This window comes from Lonchura striata, chromosome 8 (assembly GCF_050655825.1).
Source record: "Lonchura striata isolate lonStrDom1 chromosome 8, ASM5065582v1, whole genome shotgun sequence".
NCBI classification, from domain to species: Eukaryota; Metazoa; Chordata; class Aves; order Passeriformes; family Estrildidae; genus Lonchura; species Lonchura striata.
This window is the reverse complement of record NC_140710.1, coordinates 1,919,262-1,934,345: the sequence shown is the minus strand read 5'-3', so window position 1 is coordinate 1,934,345 and position 15,084 is coordinate 1,919,262. Positions and strand designations below refer to the sequence as shown.

Below are 15,084 nucleotides of genomic sequence, written 5' to 3'. Positions count from 1 at the left end.
GACACAGGGGACCCAGCGGTTCCGAACCCATTGGGACAGTGACCCAGCGGTTCCGAACCCACTGGGACACAGGGACCCAGAGGTTCCGAACCCATTGGGACACAGGGACCCAGCGGTTCCGAACCGATTGGGACACAGGGGGAACGCGGAGGTTCCGCACCCGCGGGGATCGGGGGAACGCGGAGGTTCCGCACGGGTTCCTCTCGGCTCAGGGCCCGCAGCCGCTCCGCTCCGCGGGCGCGGCCGCCGGGCCAGCCCCGGGCCGCCCCCGCCGCGCTCCGCTCCGCTCCGCTCCCCGGGAAAGGCGCCCGCCGCCCGCGCCGCCCTCCCCGGCTCCCCCCGGCCGGCCGCACTCACCGCTGCCGTGGCGCCCGGCGAGGCCGGGCGGGCCGGGCGGGCGGTCGGCGCGGGCAGCCCGGGCCGGGAGCGGCTCAGCCCGGGGACGGCCCGCGGCGCTCGGCGGCCCGGAGCGGAGGGCGGCGGCCCCGGCGCGGCGGAGCGCACGGAGCATGCGCGGGGCCGGCCCGCCCCGGGGCGGCGCCTGGCCCGGCTGAGGCAGCGCGGGCGGGAGCGGCTCTGAGGGGGAGCCGGGCCGGGCCGGGCCGAGCCGAGCCGAGCCGAGCCGAGCCGAGCCGAGCCGAGCCGAGCCGAGCCGAGCCGGGCCGAGCCGAGCCCAGCCCAGCCCGGCCCAGCCCAGCCGGCCCTCTGTGGGCTTCTGCCCCACCCCAGTGCCGGCGCTGCGGCTGGCACCTCCGCGGATGCTCACAGTTTGTCACGGTGCTGGTTGAGCTAGAGAATTAGGGAATCACAGAATCATCGGGCTTGGAAAAGCCTCGCAAGGTCACCGAGTCCAACCAGTGTTCAGTGTCAGCCTCTCACCCAGTCCTTCCCTGGACACCTCCGGGGATGGACACTCCAAAGCGTCTTGCACAGCCCTTCCTGAGGCCTGACCGCCCTTTCCATGGAGAAATTCTCACTGATGTCCAACCCTGACCACCCTTTCCGTGGAGAAAGTCCCTCTGATGTCCAACCCTGACCGCCCTTTCCGTGGAGAAATTCCTGCCGATGTCCAACCCTGACCGCCCTTTCCATGGAGAAATTCCTGCCGATGTCCGACCCCGACCGCCCTTTCCACACAGAAATTCCTGCCGATGTCCAACCCCGACCGCCCTTTCCATGGAGAAATTCCTGGTGATGTCCAACCCCGACCGCCCTTTCCATGGAGAAATTCCTGCTGATGTCCAACCCTGACTGCCCTTTCCATGGAGAAATTCCTGCTGATGTCCAACCTAAACCAGCCCTGGCACAGTTTACGACCCCATCTTCTTGTCCTGTTGCTGGTTAGAGAAAAGGCCAACCCCCACCTGGCTACAACCTCCTGTCATGTGTGTTTGGATCATCTTTTACAAAGCCACAACCTTGTTTCCATTCTCACCCCGATGTGAAGGAGCTGGTGTAAACAACTCACTGAAATGAGGAGATGCTCACAATCCTCCCCTCTGCACAGAAAACAAACCGGTTTTTTCACTGCGGTTTCAAGCTCTTGTCAAAGTCACAGGAAACGGCACAAGTGGAAGTAAAACGCGTACGAAAATGATTCAGTTCAATGAAATCATTCGCCCCTGCTTCCCACACACCACACGTATCTGGCATTTTCTTCTGACAGAAGAGTAAATCTGCTGCTGCCTTTGGGGGGAATTGTCCTTAAAGATGAATAGGTCATTAAAAAAACCCTGTTCTGATAAATATTTCCCCTCTGTGTAACTCAGACTAAGCACACTGACATCATATCAAGGCTTTCTGCCGTGTGGCAGCACCAGGTGTGAAAGGCCTCTTGGAGTTCTGAGGTGCTTACACACCACTGCAGCTGCTCTGCCCCAGCTCATCTGCCTTGTAGCAATCCCAAATTTTGTCCCTTTTCTCCGGGAAATCACCCTGGGAGCAGCCAAGACTCAGGTGCTGCTGGCCTGGGAACATGGCCAGGTGGTTGTAATTTACGATCTGAAGAAATAATCACTAATTCCATTTTTCCCTTCTCCCAAGAGGAACAAAGCCAGCCCTGTTTCCACAGCTGTCAGGGAACCAGCAGGGTGGAATGTGGATGATTTTGCACCATGTTAACCTTTTTCCTCAGCTCCACGGTCGCTGGGTCTGGATTAACCACGCACTGTGGGAAAGCGCTGGAGCCTCACCCTGTTCCTATCACTTTGGTAATCTCAAGATTAGAAAACAGTCTGAGTCTGGAAGAAGAGAGGTTAAACAGTGCAAATCATGGAATCATGGAAGGGTCTGTCCCTTCCAGGGACATTAAAAATCACCTAATTCCACACCCTGCCACTTTCCACTGTCCCAGGCTGCTCCAGCCCCATCCAGCCTGGCCCTGGCCAGGGATCCAGGGGCAGCCACAGCTGCTCTGGGCACCAGTGCCAGGGCCTCACCTCCCTCCCAGGGAAGGATTTGCCCCTAACTATTGCACTTTTATCTTCTTTTTCTGCTTTGCTCAGGGTCGGGATTAAATATGTAGACACGGTATTTCACGTTCAGACTCAGATGTTTATTAATTCTTATCTACAGTGCAGTCTTAAAAGTGATGAGTTCTGCATTTCACTAACAAGTCACAAAATGGCCTCGTATTTATCTTTAGAAGGTCTTTTAAGGAAAAACTATCTAATTAAGAAATGATACTTAAATTATTTTTACTTTTAACCTAATAACCAACCACCTGTGTTCCACAATGTAGATTTTTCTAATTACAGAATACCACCCAAACCCATGGAGAAGAAGGTGAAGAAGAAAGACCAGCCACTGCCCTAAAACTTCTATTTTGGGCACAGAAAGCCCAAAATTCTCAGTAACCAGGGTGCCAACACCTAAAACATGTATGGATGTACCAAGGTTCCCAGGCTTGACCTCCTCTTGTTCCCTTTTCCCCACATTTTACCTGCAGGAGCTGCTTCCAACAACTCTCTTTCCTTCTCACCAGCCTTTTCCATGGCTTTGCCTTGACAAGGATAAAATCCTTTTCCTTGGTGGGTTTTCATGCTGAAAACCACCCCAGATCTGCATTATTGATGCCTTACAGACAGGGCTTGTTTCTCAGCACAGCAACTGCTGCTGCAAAGGTTCTTAAATCCTGGAGCTGCTCAGGATTGCATAAGTGGCTTAGCCTGGGGCTGCTCGTGGAGGAGAGCAGCTTTACCTCTCTTCCACCTAAATCCATGTCCAGAGCTCAGGACCACGTCCAGGAACGACCCAGGAGCCCAAAGGCCATGTCCTGCAGCCAGAATTAAATTCACACACACCTCACTTAAAAAAAAAAACCAGGGGCTGAGCTGCTCTGACACTTGGATTTCACTGAAATTGAGTGTTCAGTTTCCCAATCCTGTCTGCTACATGAGGTTTTGCCTTCTTTTCCTTGATTTTGGGACATTGCTGGTTGTTCTGTGACATGAAATCAATGTTCTTCTAAAAATTCCTCCAAGAACTATGTTAATAACAGGGGGACACTTCCAACCTATACCAAAAATTGTCTGTGTTTACCACAACATTCCAGCCTACAGGAAGAATGCAATTTTGTATTAAAACTCTTAAAGTCGTTTTCTCTAAGGAATTAATCATCTGTAATTGTGGCTTTGTTTCTTGCTTAGAAAGAGAATAGGCTGGCAAAGAGCAGCAGAAAAGTAAATAAAGAAAAATAAACTCTTTTTTCCTGCTAAGTACTGGGGTGCAGTGACACATCTGAAGAATTATTTTGTATCTTACATCCTTCTTTATTTTGCAAATTCCAGGATGCACTGATATTCCACCACAAAAATAAGAGGCAAAATACAGAAGATGAGATCTGACTGTCTTGGTATTTGTGGTTTAAAAACCAAACTAAATTCCAACAAATTTCTCCTTGCAGCCTTCTTTAAAGAAGAGAGAGGAATGGATGCAGGGATTATCCCTTACTCATCCACTCTGCAGTTGGATTTCAAGCTTCACCTTTCCCTCTGAAATGGGATATTTCCACTTCACTTTAAACAGTTGAAATGTTTTAAAAGCTCTTTTTTAAAACAGTATTTCAAGTTACAGTGAGGGGCATACGGTAAAGTGCTTTAAATCACTGATGGCATCATCTTGGGATTGAGAGAACTTTTATATAAAGGTGATTTAACACTCTCTGAGCGGTTCCAGTTTGTCATTGATTTGTTCCTGGCAGCAACTCTGGGGCCTGGTTCTCCTCACTCGTATCAGCAAAATTCAGGAGGATGCCATGAGGTCAGAGATGAGTAAAAGATGTAAAATTCCCTAACCTGTAGTAGGATTTGAAAGCATTCTGAGAACAACTCTGTGATCTCGCACGCTCATGAAGAGCGCTGTGGAAATCAGAAATCATGTTACAAATGATATTTTTGGTTCTCCCCGTGCTGGAGGATGGGGAGCAGCCAGGATGCAGGGCCAGGAAGAGCAGGAGAAGAGGGTCACCCAACCAAACCCTGGGTGCTCCAAAGCAGCCCTTCAGCTGGGATTTTGGGTACCCCACAGAACACCTCGGAGCCCGGGGAGCCCCTGGCTGCTCGTGGAGAGTATAAATAGACAGCCAAGTGCACAAGTTCTCTACATCTGATCTGCTGCTGAATTTATCTTCAGCTTCCTGTGCTCACAGAACATGAGCGAAACCCCGCTGGTGACACGGTTTTCAGAGAGCTCTGCTTGGAAAAGGAAGCAAGAGAATTTATTTTGAGACACTGGGAAGGTGTGAATTGCTTCCGAGTAATTAACTACTTCTAAACACTGTGCCCAACGCTATTTTTTTTTTTTTTTAAACTAATAATCTCAGTTTGGGGAAGGAGAGCTACTTCATGTATGTGGTCCAAGGGTACTTGGCAAACCAGAGATTAGATTTCGTGCAGCCCTGGTTCCCAGGGTGCCAAGCTGCAGGGGGATTTCCTGGGCAGGCTGCAGCGAGCTGCCAGAGCCGTGGGTGGGAGGTGGAACAGGAGCTCAATTCCCGACTTTCCTGGCCGGGGGGATGAGTTCACTCACTGTGCTCCAAGCTGGGGAGTGGGAAGGTGCTGCTGCCCTGTCCCAGCCCTGCAGCAGGCCTGCTCATGTTGCTGCTTGCCCTCACTGGCTGCTTTTTCCCGTTGCCATCTCTCTGGTTCTTCATTGTTCTTACATCAAACCAAACCAAAGGTTTTATTTTCACTTCTCCCCGCCGGATTTCTCTGCTGAAAAAGATCCCTTCTGCTGCCTTGCTGGGAAGATGAAACTGGGGTTGTGTAGAGCTCTAGAGCAGCTGCAGAGGAGGAAGATGGTGATGGTGGCCAGCTCCAAACCCCACTTCTGGCTCCTCCCCTCCCCTGAACTCCAACTCATTCCACCAGCACGTTTTTATTGTGCTTCAAGCAGATGAATAAAATACATCAAGACAAATCAATACTGCCCAGAAGCTCAAATGCATTTTCTTGAGCTCATCCACTTCCCAGCACAGCCCTTTCCAGAAGGATGAGCTTGCTGCTGGCACAGCTCACAGGTACCCACTTGCTGCCTGGCTGCCTGCCAGCCACACCACCAGAGCTAGACAATGCTGCTGCTCATAGACTGACTCCCCATCCACAGATATTTATGGATATATATGGATATTTTTTTCTGGGAGATATATATATCTCTCAGAAAAAGCTTATGTGCAACAGCTGGGTTTTATAAGGGCAAGTTTAGCACTTACTGGAAGTGAAGTGTGCTGGTGAGGAGGCAAAAAGCAGAGCAGTCACGTCAACCTGAGCAATAATTAAATACTTTCAGATTGGAAATGCCACGTTTGTCACCAAAATGATCCAATATTGATTATTTCCCTCTCTGTCCACGCACCCCAGGGTTTGTGTACCTGGCTGGGGCATTTCTCAGGTCATGCCCAGCACTGTCCAGGTTCCCTGTCCCATACAGGGGGACACACACGTGACACAGAGCACGTAGCATTTCTAAAATATTTAATGCCTGGACAAATTCCAAAGCTCACTCTGCTGCTGCTGTTTTCCTCATGTGCACCTTTGGAAATTACAGTTCCTCACTCTGAGTTATAAAGCAGCATTTTGAGGTGGGATTTACCATATTCCCCCTCCCTCTGCCATAAGGAGATTGACAATTACGGTGGTGTTTCGAGGAAGGGTGTTGTTCATAATGGCTCAGAAATCCAGGCAGGATGGCAAACAAGCCCCAAATCTGAAGGAAAGTGGAGTATTTTCCCATTAAGGATGAGCTGAGTGCCCCAGTTCAGCTGTGCTGGTTGAATGGAGTCAGCAGGACCACGTGGCTGCTGTGGGAAGGGAAAAAAGAAAGTGTCAGGGATCTTGGAGAAATGGGATGTTCTGGCTGGTCTCTGTCACCCTGGGTGGCCTTTAAATGGCCACATTAAGAGGAGAATTGTCACAGTGCACTTGAATATGGGTTTCAAACCTACTGAGATCATCCAGACTGCAACACAAAATGAGTGGAAATAGTTGAAGTTACTATTCCAGTCCACAAAACCTATGGAGGTGAGGAGCAGTGTAGGCATTTTCTCCCATCTCTTGGTTTTCCTCATTTCCTCTTGTATTTCAGGCAGCTGTTTTAAAAGGCTGTGACATTTCCTTTAACTTAGCTGAGTTCAAGAGGTGAGGAAGGGAGAAGTCCAGAGTCTAAGAAGGAACTAAGCAGACCCTGTTCCTCTGATAATTTTCAGATAAAACCGCTCTGAGTTTTCCTTTAATGGGGCTGCACACAACTGCAGAAGCTTGGCATATTTACATCCAAAATTAATTAGGCTTCATTAGCAATAAACCTCTGGAAATTTGCATTTCCAGAGTCCCCCGGATCCATTTCAAACCAGGATGCAGCAAGGTTTTGGATGCAGGAGATGTGGATGTTCTGCACAGGGAGGAGATATTGCTCAAGAAACCACATGCATTTTTTATCACTCTGGGAATGTGAGCACACGGAACACACCAAACCAGGAACATCCTCGTGGAGCTCCTCACATTGTCTCTGTGATTTGTGTCCATCTCATCCAGCACAGCCTGTGCTTCCAGGGGAGAGGGATTGACTCCTCCTCATCCACTTCCCTCTGGAAGAATCTGCCCCAACACTGTCACCTTTTTGTGTGTTATCATACAGGCGTGCTGTCTTTATTTTAAAAAAGCAGGAGAGACTCCCATCATGGAAAACAGCTCTCCCTGTTCCAATTAAACCACTGATGCTCATTGACCTCCCCCGTTCCTCTCTACCAGCCCTTTCTCCAGGGCTCTTTGCCAAACCTGCCCGTGTGGGTGCTGCCCTTGTTTGTGCAGCCCTTGACTCATGGCCTTGAACTTCCCACCACCCCCAGCCCCAGGCTGGATGAGACCCATGGATGGGGTCCTGGCTGCTGGGATGGGGTCCCCAGCTCTGCTGTCCATCCACCAACACTTCCAGCAGGAATCATTTGCTCTCTGCCAGTCTTATTTTCAGGCAGGAGGAATCTGAGGCTTGTGCAAATATTTAAACACGCGTCTGTCCTGAATTATTCAGTGTACTCTGCCTGCTCCTGGAGTTCATTCAAAGGGAGGGCAGTCGATAGAGCTCTGACATTCACCGTGGAGAGGAGGAGGCAGAGGGAGCACCAACAGCTCCCTGCCCTCTCCAGCCCCACAGGTTCCAGCTCTGAGCTCCCTGGCACTGCTGTCCAGCACCTAATCTGAGCAAATTTGCTTTAATTTAAGGTGACCCCACGTGGCACAGACCTGGGGACTGCTGTGTCCTGAGCTATGGGTGAGGCTGCAGTGCCTGACTTCAGAAGACCCAAGGAAAAACCTGAGCAGCCTCGTATTTTTCTGCTCTGCTTGAAAGAGGCTTTTTCCAGTGGCAGATGCACATCCCCGTGCATCACAAACTCCAAAGTGCAGCTCTTGGCATCCTGAAGTCAAAGGGGAACTTGAGGTTTGAATTCTAACTTCACCTATGAACTGAAGCACAGCTGGGAACCAAAGCCCTTTGGAGCAGAGGGGTCTTTCCTCTGGTTCCACCACTCCCAGAAAAATTAGATCATTTGCCCAACATCAATTAAAGACCTTGTATAAGAGTATATCAATCCACACATGGGTCTGTGCACCTCTCCTGCTTCTGTGAAATGTTATGAAGAGCAAATTATGTACCAAACTTTGCAATCTTGGCTTTCTCATCTGCCCAAATGCAGCAATTACAGCAGTACCTTTGATACTGCAGCACACTGGAACATTCAGCTCCTGCTGATACTTTTGTCCCTGATCAGCCATCAAATAAAGCCAGTTTCCCATGGTGAATCAAGCTAATGACAAAATGCAGGGTTTACATATAATCCAACAACTCAGCAAGCAGCTCTTTCCAATGTGTGAGATACAAGCAGAAATATCTTGTGGAGAAAGGAGAAGGGATTGTGACACCCTCTGTTCACACACTGCTCCTGGGCACTGCTTTTCCCAATTCCAAGGAAAACCAGGACAGTACAGACAGACTTCAGCAGAGTTCATTCCACATAGTCTGAGGAATTCCTTAATCAGACATAAACCCAAGTTGCTTTCTGGTACATCTAGTATTTGCAGGGGGACATTGCAAGTAGGCAGCTTGGTTTGTAAATATGTTTAATCACGAAGGTCTGGGTTAAAGTTCAAGTGTCTGCACTAAGCTGGAGAAAATCTAAATAAGCAGCAATTAAAACATTCTGACTCATACAGGGCACTGCTGGACTTTGAAATGGCTGAGTGCTTGAAGCTCTGTTGGGAAGGATTTTTATTTCAGTCCAACAGCAACAGAAGGTACATTTTGGGAGGAGAAAAGGGTATTTTGGGGAAAGGCAACACCTTCACCTGGTTTCAAGGGCTGCAGACAGTGGATGCCTTTAATCCTGCTGCTGCCAGAAGGGCCAGGCTGCTCCGAGCAGCAACTCCCACCCTCAAAAGTCTGAGCTGAGGCTGGGAGCCAGGAGCAGAGTTCAAGTCTGCAGCCTCAGAGCCCCGAGGAAACATTCCAGGAGCAGAAACGCTCCTCTCCCCACGTGGAACGTGGGTGGGAAGGCAGCAGAGTCCAGATGGGAAAAGGGACTTTCCTGATGCAAGAGCCTGAGAACCGCTGGGTAAGAACAGACCCAACTGGAAGGGCAGCTGAGACACAGCACGAGAAACTGCCCTGCCTTGGGAGCAATCCCAGGAATCACAGACAGCTTCAGAAGAGGGGATGGGCCTTGCTTCTGTAGCACTGCACGCAGGTTGTTTATGTCTTGCTTTAGTAGGAGGAAGTGCTCCAGTGGCAAAAGAGACTCTTGAGAGTTACACTGTTCATGTGCAGCAATATTTGGACAGCAAACCCACCAGTCTGTCCCATTCTCCTATCAGTAGGAACTACAGGAAAAAAGAGATGGACTCTCTGCCCACTGTGCTAGAGAGGGAGATAAATTCCAGTAAATCTGACTGGCGAGGTGCTGCCCCGAGGCACAGCCCGGGCTTCAGTTCCTGTGCCATGCCAGGCTGTGCTTGTTGTGACAGGAAACCAGAGGCACCGGGGTGGCTCCGTGCCACGCTCAGCAGCCCCACACGAGCGTGCCAGGCACGGCTCCACTGCACGTCCCTAAACAGCATGGCTTGCTCCTTAACCTCCAACCTGAGCCATGGCGAGGCAGGTGAGCAACTGTATTCCTTGGATCCGATCCATAACAAACCCGGGATTTGCCTCTGAGCACTTATCTTGCTTCTGCGGGCAGGAAAGAACTGGATGGTTTCTGCAGGGAGCCACCACGCTGTTTCCATCACGGAGCACCCGGAGCTGTCCCTGGGGCAGCACCATGAGCACCCAGCTGGATGCACCTGCCTTTCTCCCAGCAAAGGGGATGCACATTCCCTGAGCACCTGCTGGATCCTGAAATGGGTAAAAAAAGAGCTTCAAGCAGCTTTCAAACGCTCCCATGGCCAGGATCCCAGAGCTCCTCCTCTCTCCTGTCCATCCTGGAATGGGAGCATGGCACAGCAGAGCAGTGTTGCTGTGGGACAGCCAGAACAGAGCTGACCCCTGCTCCTTTTTGGGATAAGCACATTCCCACCTGATCAAGAGGCGCCTGTAACCTTTGGGAAGTGGAAGCTGAGGGTTGACTTGCTCAGATTTTAATCCAGAATTTCAGCTCTTGGTAGCAGGATGGGGTTTTTTTATTATTATTATTTGCAGTTTCTGGTGAGACAGAGCCATCCTCCAGAAGCAGCCCCGAGCCTCTCTCACAGCACCAGTCAGAACTTCCCCCCTTTAAGTGACGCAGGCTGGCGAAATTTCCATCACAGCTGCACAGCCCTGACCCTGCCAGGCTGGCCCCAAAAACTTCCAGTGAGCAGCAGGGAAATAAAAAACCATTTTAGAGCTAATCCCTGTCCTCTCCCCCGAGCAGCAGGGAAGCCCAGGGCAAAGCCCTACTGGACAAGAATTATCCAGCCCAGAAAGAAGAATTTCTAAACAGCACTGGGTCAATGACCACGCTGAATATAAGGATGGAGAGTAAACAGTGACTTCTGCAAAGTGCTGCATCAGCCTCGGCAGCCTGAATGCCACCAGTTCCTCGGGGAAGGGCAGGAATCTGGGAAACGGGCACTGCGCGGACATTTCTGCAGGGTTTCTGTTACTTTATGCAAAAATCTTGGGATTTCACACTCCCACCACAAGCCGGCCCGCGGGGCCCCTCTGCTGTCGTGTCCCAGCACTGCAGAGTTAACTCGGCACAAAGATCAGCACTGGCTCCCTGAAAACCACCTCCTTTCCAGGGATTTTGATGACATTGCTGTAAAAATGACCCAGGAAATTCAGTCTCCCACTCACAGAGCAGAGAAGCCCCGAGGAAACCCTGCAAGGGATGTCAGCGATCCACCAGTAACTCACTGCCGGAAAGAACCCATTTCCCACCACTCAATTCCAGTAGAGACCTCCGAGTTACAGTAACCAGCCAAGACAGTGGCATCCTAACAAAAAAATATTAAACAGTATCTTAAAGAGCTCAATTCCACGTAAAGACCTCTGAGTTATAGTAACCAGCCAAGACAGTGGCATCCTAACAAAAAAATATTAAACAGTATCTTAAAGGGCTGCATTTTCTCTATTGCCACAGAATAATTTGTTCTGTTACCAAGTAACCCTACCGAGGGGCTGCTTATGTTTAATATCCACCAGGCTTCACAGGACCCTGCTTTGGGAACCATTTCTGAGCACTTCCAAAGCACAGCGTTTCTAAAAGCCCTCCCGAGATGAAACAGCCAATAACGAGGTAGAGTGTGTCATATTTTTATTGAAACAAACGTCACCTTTATGCCAGGGGTTCCAGGTGAAAGCAGCACGCTCCGGTGGAGCAGGCAGCCGTGGTGATGGCTTTGGTGGCCCCGGGGTGCCGTGAAGCTCAGATGGCTGCCATCCTTCAGTTATCACAGTACTGTACCTTTACAAGAGACAGCATCAGCACTGTGATAACTGAGCCAGGGCAGCCTGGCAGTCATGGGCCCCTCCGTGGCACTGCCGAGTCCTCGGTGTCCTCTTCCCTCAGTGGCCCAAAAACCCCGCGTCACCCCACGGGTGAAAGCCTCAGGGGCCTTAACACAAGTGGCTTTGCAGCTGAGGTTCACTCCAGGAAATTATCTGCATAATTAGTGTTAAATCTTAATGACCGTGGCGGCTTCTGAGTGGATTTAAGCAGCAGCTCCTTCTGGGCAAATCCACCCACGCCGGAGTTAATGGAGAAAGAGCAGCCACCTCTCCTGGAGGGGACAGCCCTTCCTCCCCCTTAAAGCCAGCCAGCCAGCAGCACTTGGCTCATGCTGCCCAAGTGCTGGGTGTCAGGGAGCAGTGGGACAGCGGCAGGCAGCCAGGAAAGCTGCTGGAGCCACTCGGGGCCAGCGGGATCACGGCGGGCACGGCCCCGACGGCGGCACCGGCGCCGTGCCCCGCGCCCGCCGGGCTCCTGCTGCCCGGTTTGCCAGGAGCTGGCATTTCCCAGCCCACCCCACGCCTGCGCTGGGCTCCTCTGGAGTTGGGGGTCTCCAGAGCCAGCAGCAGGGCTGATCCTGGCCGTGCCCTCCGAGGGCAGCAGCTCCCAGAGCCAGCTGTGCTCACACGGAGCAGCCTCCAGGTGCCCGGCGTGGCATTTTTAGGCCATCAAATCCACGTAACAACATTTGAAATACACAATCCCACTAATTAGTTAAATTATAAGTTTCCATCAACCTATATTTACTCCCCACCATTTTTGTTTTTCCTACCTTAAAAACAGGCACTGCTGAAAAGATCATAGAACTATTCCTCCACCCCCACACTTTGTTGTGTATTTCTACAGCTTTACCCCCTGTCGGGTTTTTTCTTCCCTAAAACCAGGCATTCCTGAAAACATCCCAAAATTATTCCTACCACCCCCACATTGCCTGAGGGAATTGGATACATCAAGCTCTGAAATGAGTTTAAAAAAACACAACGGTTTCATGGTGCCGAAGTTAATGTGTAACTAAGTTTCCAATAAAAGTCCATTTATGATGTTGATGGAACAGCACAAGAAGCTTCCATGTTTCCACCAGCAGGAAGCAGAAATTGCAATAATTTGTGGGATTTTTTTTTTTTTAAACACTCTAAATAACTCACCTGGCCAAGAGAAGGTGCTGAGATGTTCCCGAGGCTGTTTTTAAGAGAGAAACACAAAACACTCGGCTAGATCCAGCCACGAAAACGCTGCCTTACAAGTTTGCAACTCCAGAGGGCAATGGAGAGGCAAACGTGGAATACAGGAGGAGCAGCACGCAGGGGAAAAAAAAACATTTGCACATTTTAAAACAAACTCCAAACATACATTACATAAAAAGGGGACAGTCAACAGATTATGCAATGCTGACGTCAGGCAGCACAGATGACTTCAGCATGCATCCCCAAATTTGCAGATTTGCCACAGTTTGGGGATTAATCATTAAGGAATTGGCTGTTGCTAGGAAAGCACAACAAAAACTCGCTAAAAATATTAATGTTTTCTGGCTGTGCAAGGGTGGGTTTTGAGAAGGAGCTGCATGAGCAACAAGCCCTTGGCTCTCACTCCCAGGTGTTTTTGAACCACCATTGGTATTCCAGGTGAGGAATTCTACTGATTTCAGCATGGCTTAAGTGTGGGACTGGGAATTCTACATCTCACAGGCTGAGGTGATGAGAGAGGAATCACTGCTTTGCAATTCAAGCATACTTTGATCACTCTATCAGGATTTTACTCGTGCTTCAGCAGTTCCTTATCAGGCTTGTAAAGGGAGAAGGTGAACAATTCCTCCCCAGCACCCTCTGGCACAGCAAGTGTTGGAGTCACACCTGTATTCCAAGGGCTGATGCCGTTTTCTCTGGAGGATCCAGCTCTTCCCCCAGTACAAACACAGTTTGTTGTCTTGCATCTCACACACAGATTTTTGCTTTGCTTCAGCCAGACTAAAGCCACACAGACCTAATGCAGAAATGTCAAGTAGATTCTCAATTTATCTGGAAAAAAAACACCTTTTTTATAGCAAAGTCCACGTTAGTTTTGGAGTCCACCACACATTTCTTTTTCTTGTTATTGCTAAGGCCCTGCAAATTTCCATACACTTTTCAATAAAACCCTCCAGTTTCCAGTGTTTGCTGCCAGTTCTCACCTTCAAAACCCATTTAAGTTGGCCCGGTTGGTTTTTAAACTCCAGTTCCACCTCCTGGCTCAATTTGGGGCTGGTGATATTTGTGCAGTGTTTTAACAGGAAGCACAATTCCTTCAGCATCCCAGCGCTGGGACTGGGGAAACATTCCCTGCCCACATCCCCAGGGCTTGTCCCTCCCCACCCCTACGCACGGGCCGAGGATCTCGCAGCGCTGCGAGCTGCTGAGGGGAACCAACCTCACATCTCCATCTTCCCCAGCGCGGCTTGAACTCAAATCCCGGCGAGCCTGAGGGGGGAAGAAAACAAACACCGGGTTAGGGGATCCGCGGGAAGAAAACAAACACCGGGTTAGGGGATCCGCGGGAAGAAAACACCGGGTTAGGGGATCCGCGGGAAGAAAACAAACCTCTGGTTACGGGGATCCGCGGGGGGAAAACACACCTCTGGTTACGGGGATCCGCGGGGGGAAAACAAACCTCTGGTTACGGGGATCCGCGGGAAGAAAACAAACCTCTGGTTACGGGGATCCGCGGGAAGAAAACAAACACCGGGTTAGGGGATCCGCGGGGGGAAAACAAACCTCTGGTTACGGGGACCCGCGGGAGGAAAACAAACCTCTGGTTACGGGGACCCGCGGCGGTGACCCGTCCGCGCCGAGCCCGGCGGGGCCCGGGCCGCTCCCTCCCAACTTCGCTCCCAGGGCGCTCCCCGAGCTTACCTGGAGCGGGGAGGGGAAAACCGGGGAGCAGCCGCGGGATGGGACGGCCGGCCGGCCGGGCCGGGCCGGGCAGCCCCCCGCCCTGCTCGCCCCTCAGGAGCGCCGGGACCCGCCCGGGGCGGGGGGGGGCGGCGGCCCCGCCCGCGCAACCCCCGAAAACGCGAGCGCGCCGCGCCCGCCCGGCGCGGCCGGCCCCGCGCCCCCGGCGGCGGCCGCCCGGCCCGCGGAGCCCGGGGCCGCGGCGGGCCGGACCCACCTGCGGGCGCGGCGGGGCCGGGGCGCGACATGACGCAGCACGGGCGGGCGGGCGGCGTGAGCGCCGCCATCTTGCCGTGTTTATGGCAGCGCCGCGCGCCCACGTGACCCGGCCCGCTTCCGGGGGCGGCGCGGGGGCGCGCGCGGGTGGGGGGGCGGGGGGGACGGGGCGGGGAGCGGCGCGCGCGCCCCCGAGCGGCGCGGGCACGGAACGGACACGGAATGGACAGGGACACGGAATGGACACGGAATGGACACGGAATGGACAGGGACAGGGACAGGGAATGGACACGGACAGGGACAGGGACACGGACACGGACAGGGAATGGACACGGACAGGGACAGGGACACGGAATGGACACGGAATGGACACGGACACGGAATGGACACGGACACGGACACGGAATGGACACGGACAGGGACACGGACACGGACACGGAATGGACACGGAATGGACACGGA

The 15,084-nt window shown here is 52.0% G+C and overlaps 2 protein-coding genes across 7 annotated transcripts in view; both read right to left on the bottom strand.

Moving 5' to 3' along the window:
• Window positions 1–481, bottom strand: part of JAK1 (Janus kinase 1) — a 59,013-nt gene extending 58,532 nt beyond the window's left edge. The window contains exon 1 of one of the 3 annotated variants that reach the window (XM_085586117.1): window positions 358–481. The gene's annotated coding sequence lies outside the window, so the exon portion shown is untranslated. The remainder of the gene's footprint in view (window positions 1–357) is intronic. The other 2 variants (XM_077785310.2, XM_077785311.2) reach the window with 2 other exon arrangements.
• A 5,474-nt stretch (window positions 482–5,955) lies between these two features.
• Window positions 5,956–14,727, bottom strand: LOC144246752 (uncharacterized). 4 transcript variants are annotated; one of them, XM_085586127.1, is made up of 5 exons: window positions 14,624–14,727; window positions 13,886–13,935; window positions 13,333–13,462; window positions 12,628–12,661; window positions 5,956–11,634 (listed from the first exon to the last, which is right to left on the bottom strand). In XM_085586127.1, the coding sequence occupies exons 1-5, from the start codon at window positions 14,691–14,693 to the stop codon at window positions 11,631–11,633; spliced, it is 288 nt and encodes a 95-aa protein (XP_085442253.1). In that variant the 5' UTR covers window positions 14,694–14,727; the 3' UTR covers window positions 5,956–11,630. The 4 variants fall into 4 exon arrangements, 3 of the variants coding, with proteins under 3 accessions (XP_085442253.1, XP_085442252.1, XP_085442254.1); XM_085586126.1 differs by having other exon boundaries at window positions 5,956–6,298; XM_085586128.1 differs by lacking the exon at window positions 12,628–12,661 and having other exon boundaries at window positions 5,956–6,298.
• Window positions 14,728–15,084: the final 357 nt, after the last annotated feature.

What these genes read in the sequence shown, in the direction of transcription:
- LOC144246752 (XM_085586126.1), bottom strand. Translation starts at nt 14,693, where the DNA reads ATGGCGGCGCTCACGCCGCCCGCCCGCCCGTGCTGCGTCATGTCGCGC. An exon ending in CATCAGCCCTTGGAATACAG is followed by an intron (nt 12,662 to 13,332) that starts GTGTGACTCCAA and finishes TCTTAAAAACAG; the next exon opens with CCTCGGGAACATCTCAGCAC. An exon ending in CAGCACCTTCTCTTGGCCAG is followed by an intron (nt 6,299 to 12,627) that starts GTGAGTTATTTA and finishes CCCTTCCCACAG; the next exon opens with CAGCCACGTGGTCCTGCTGA.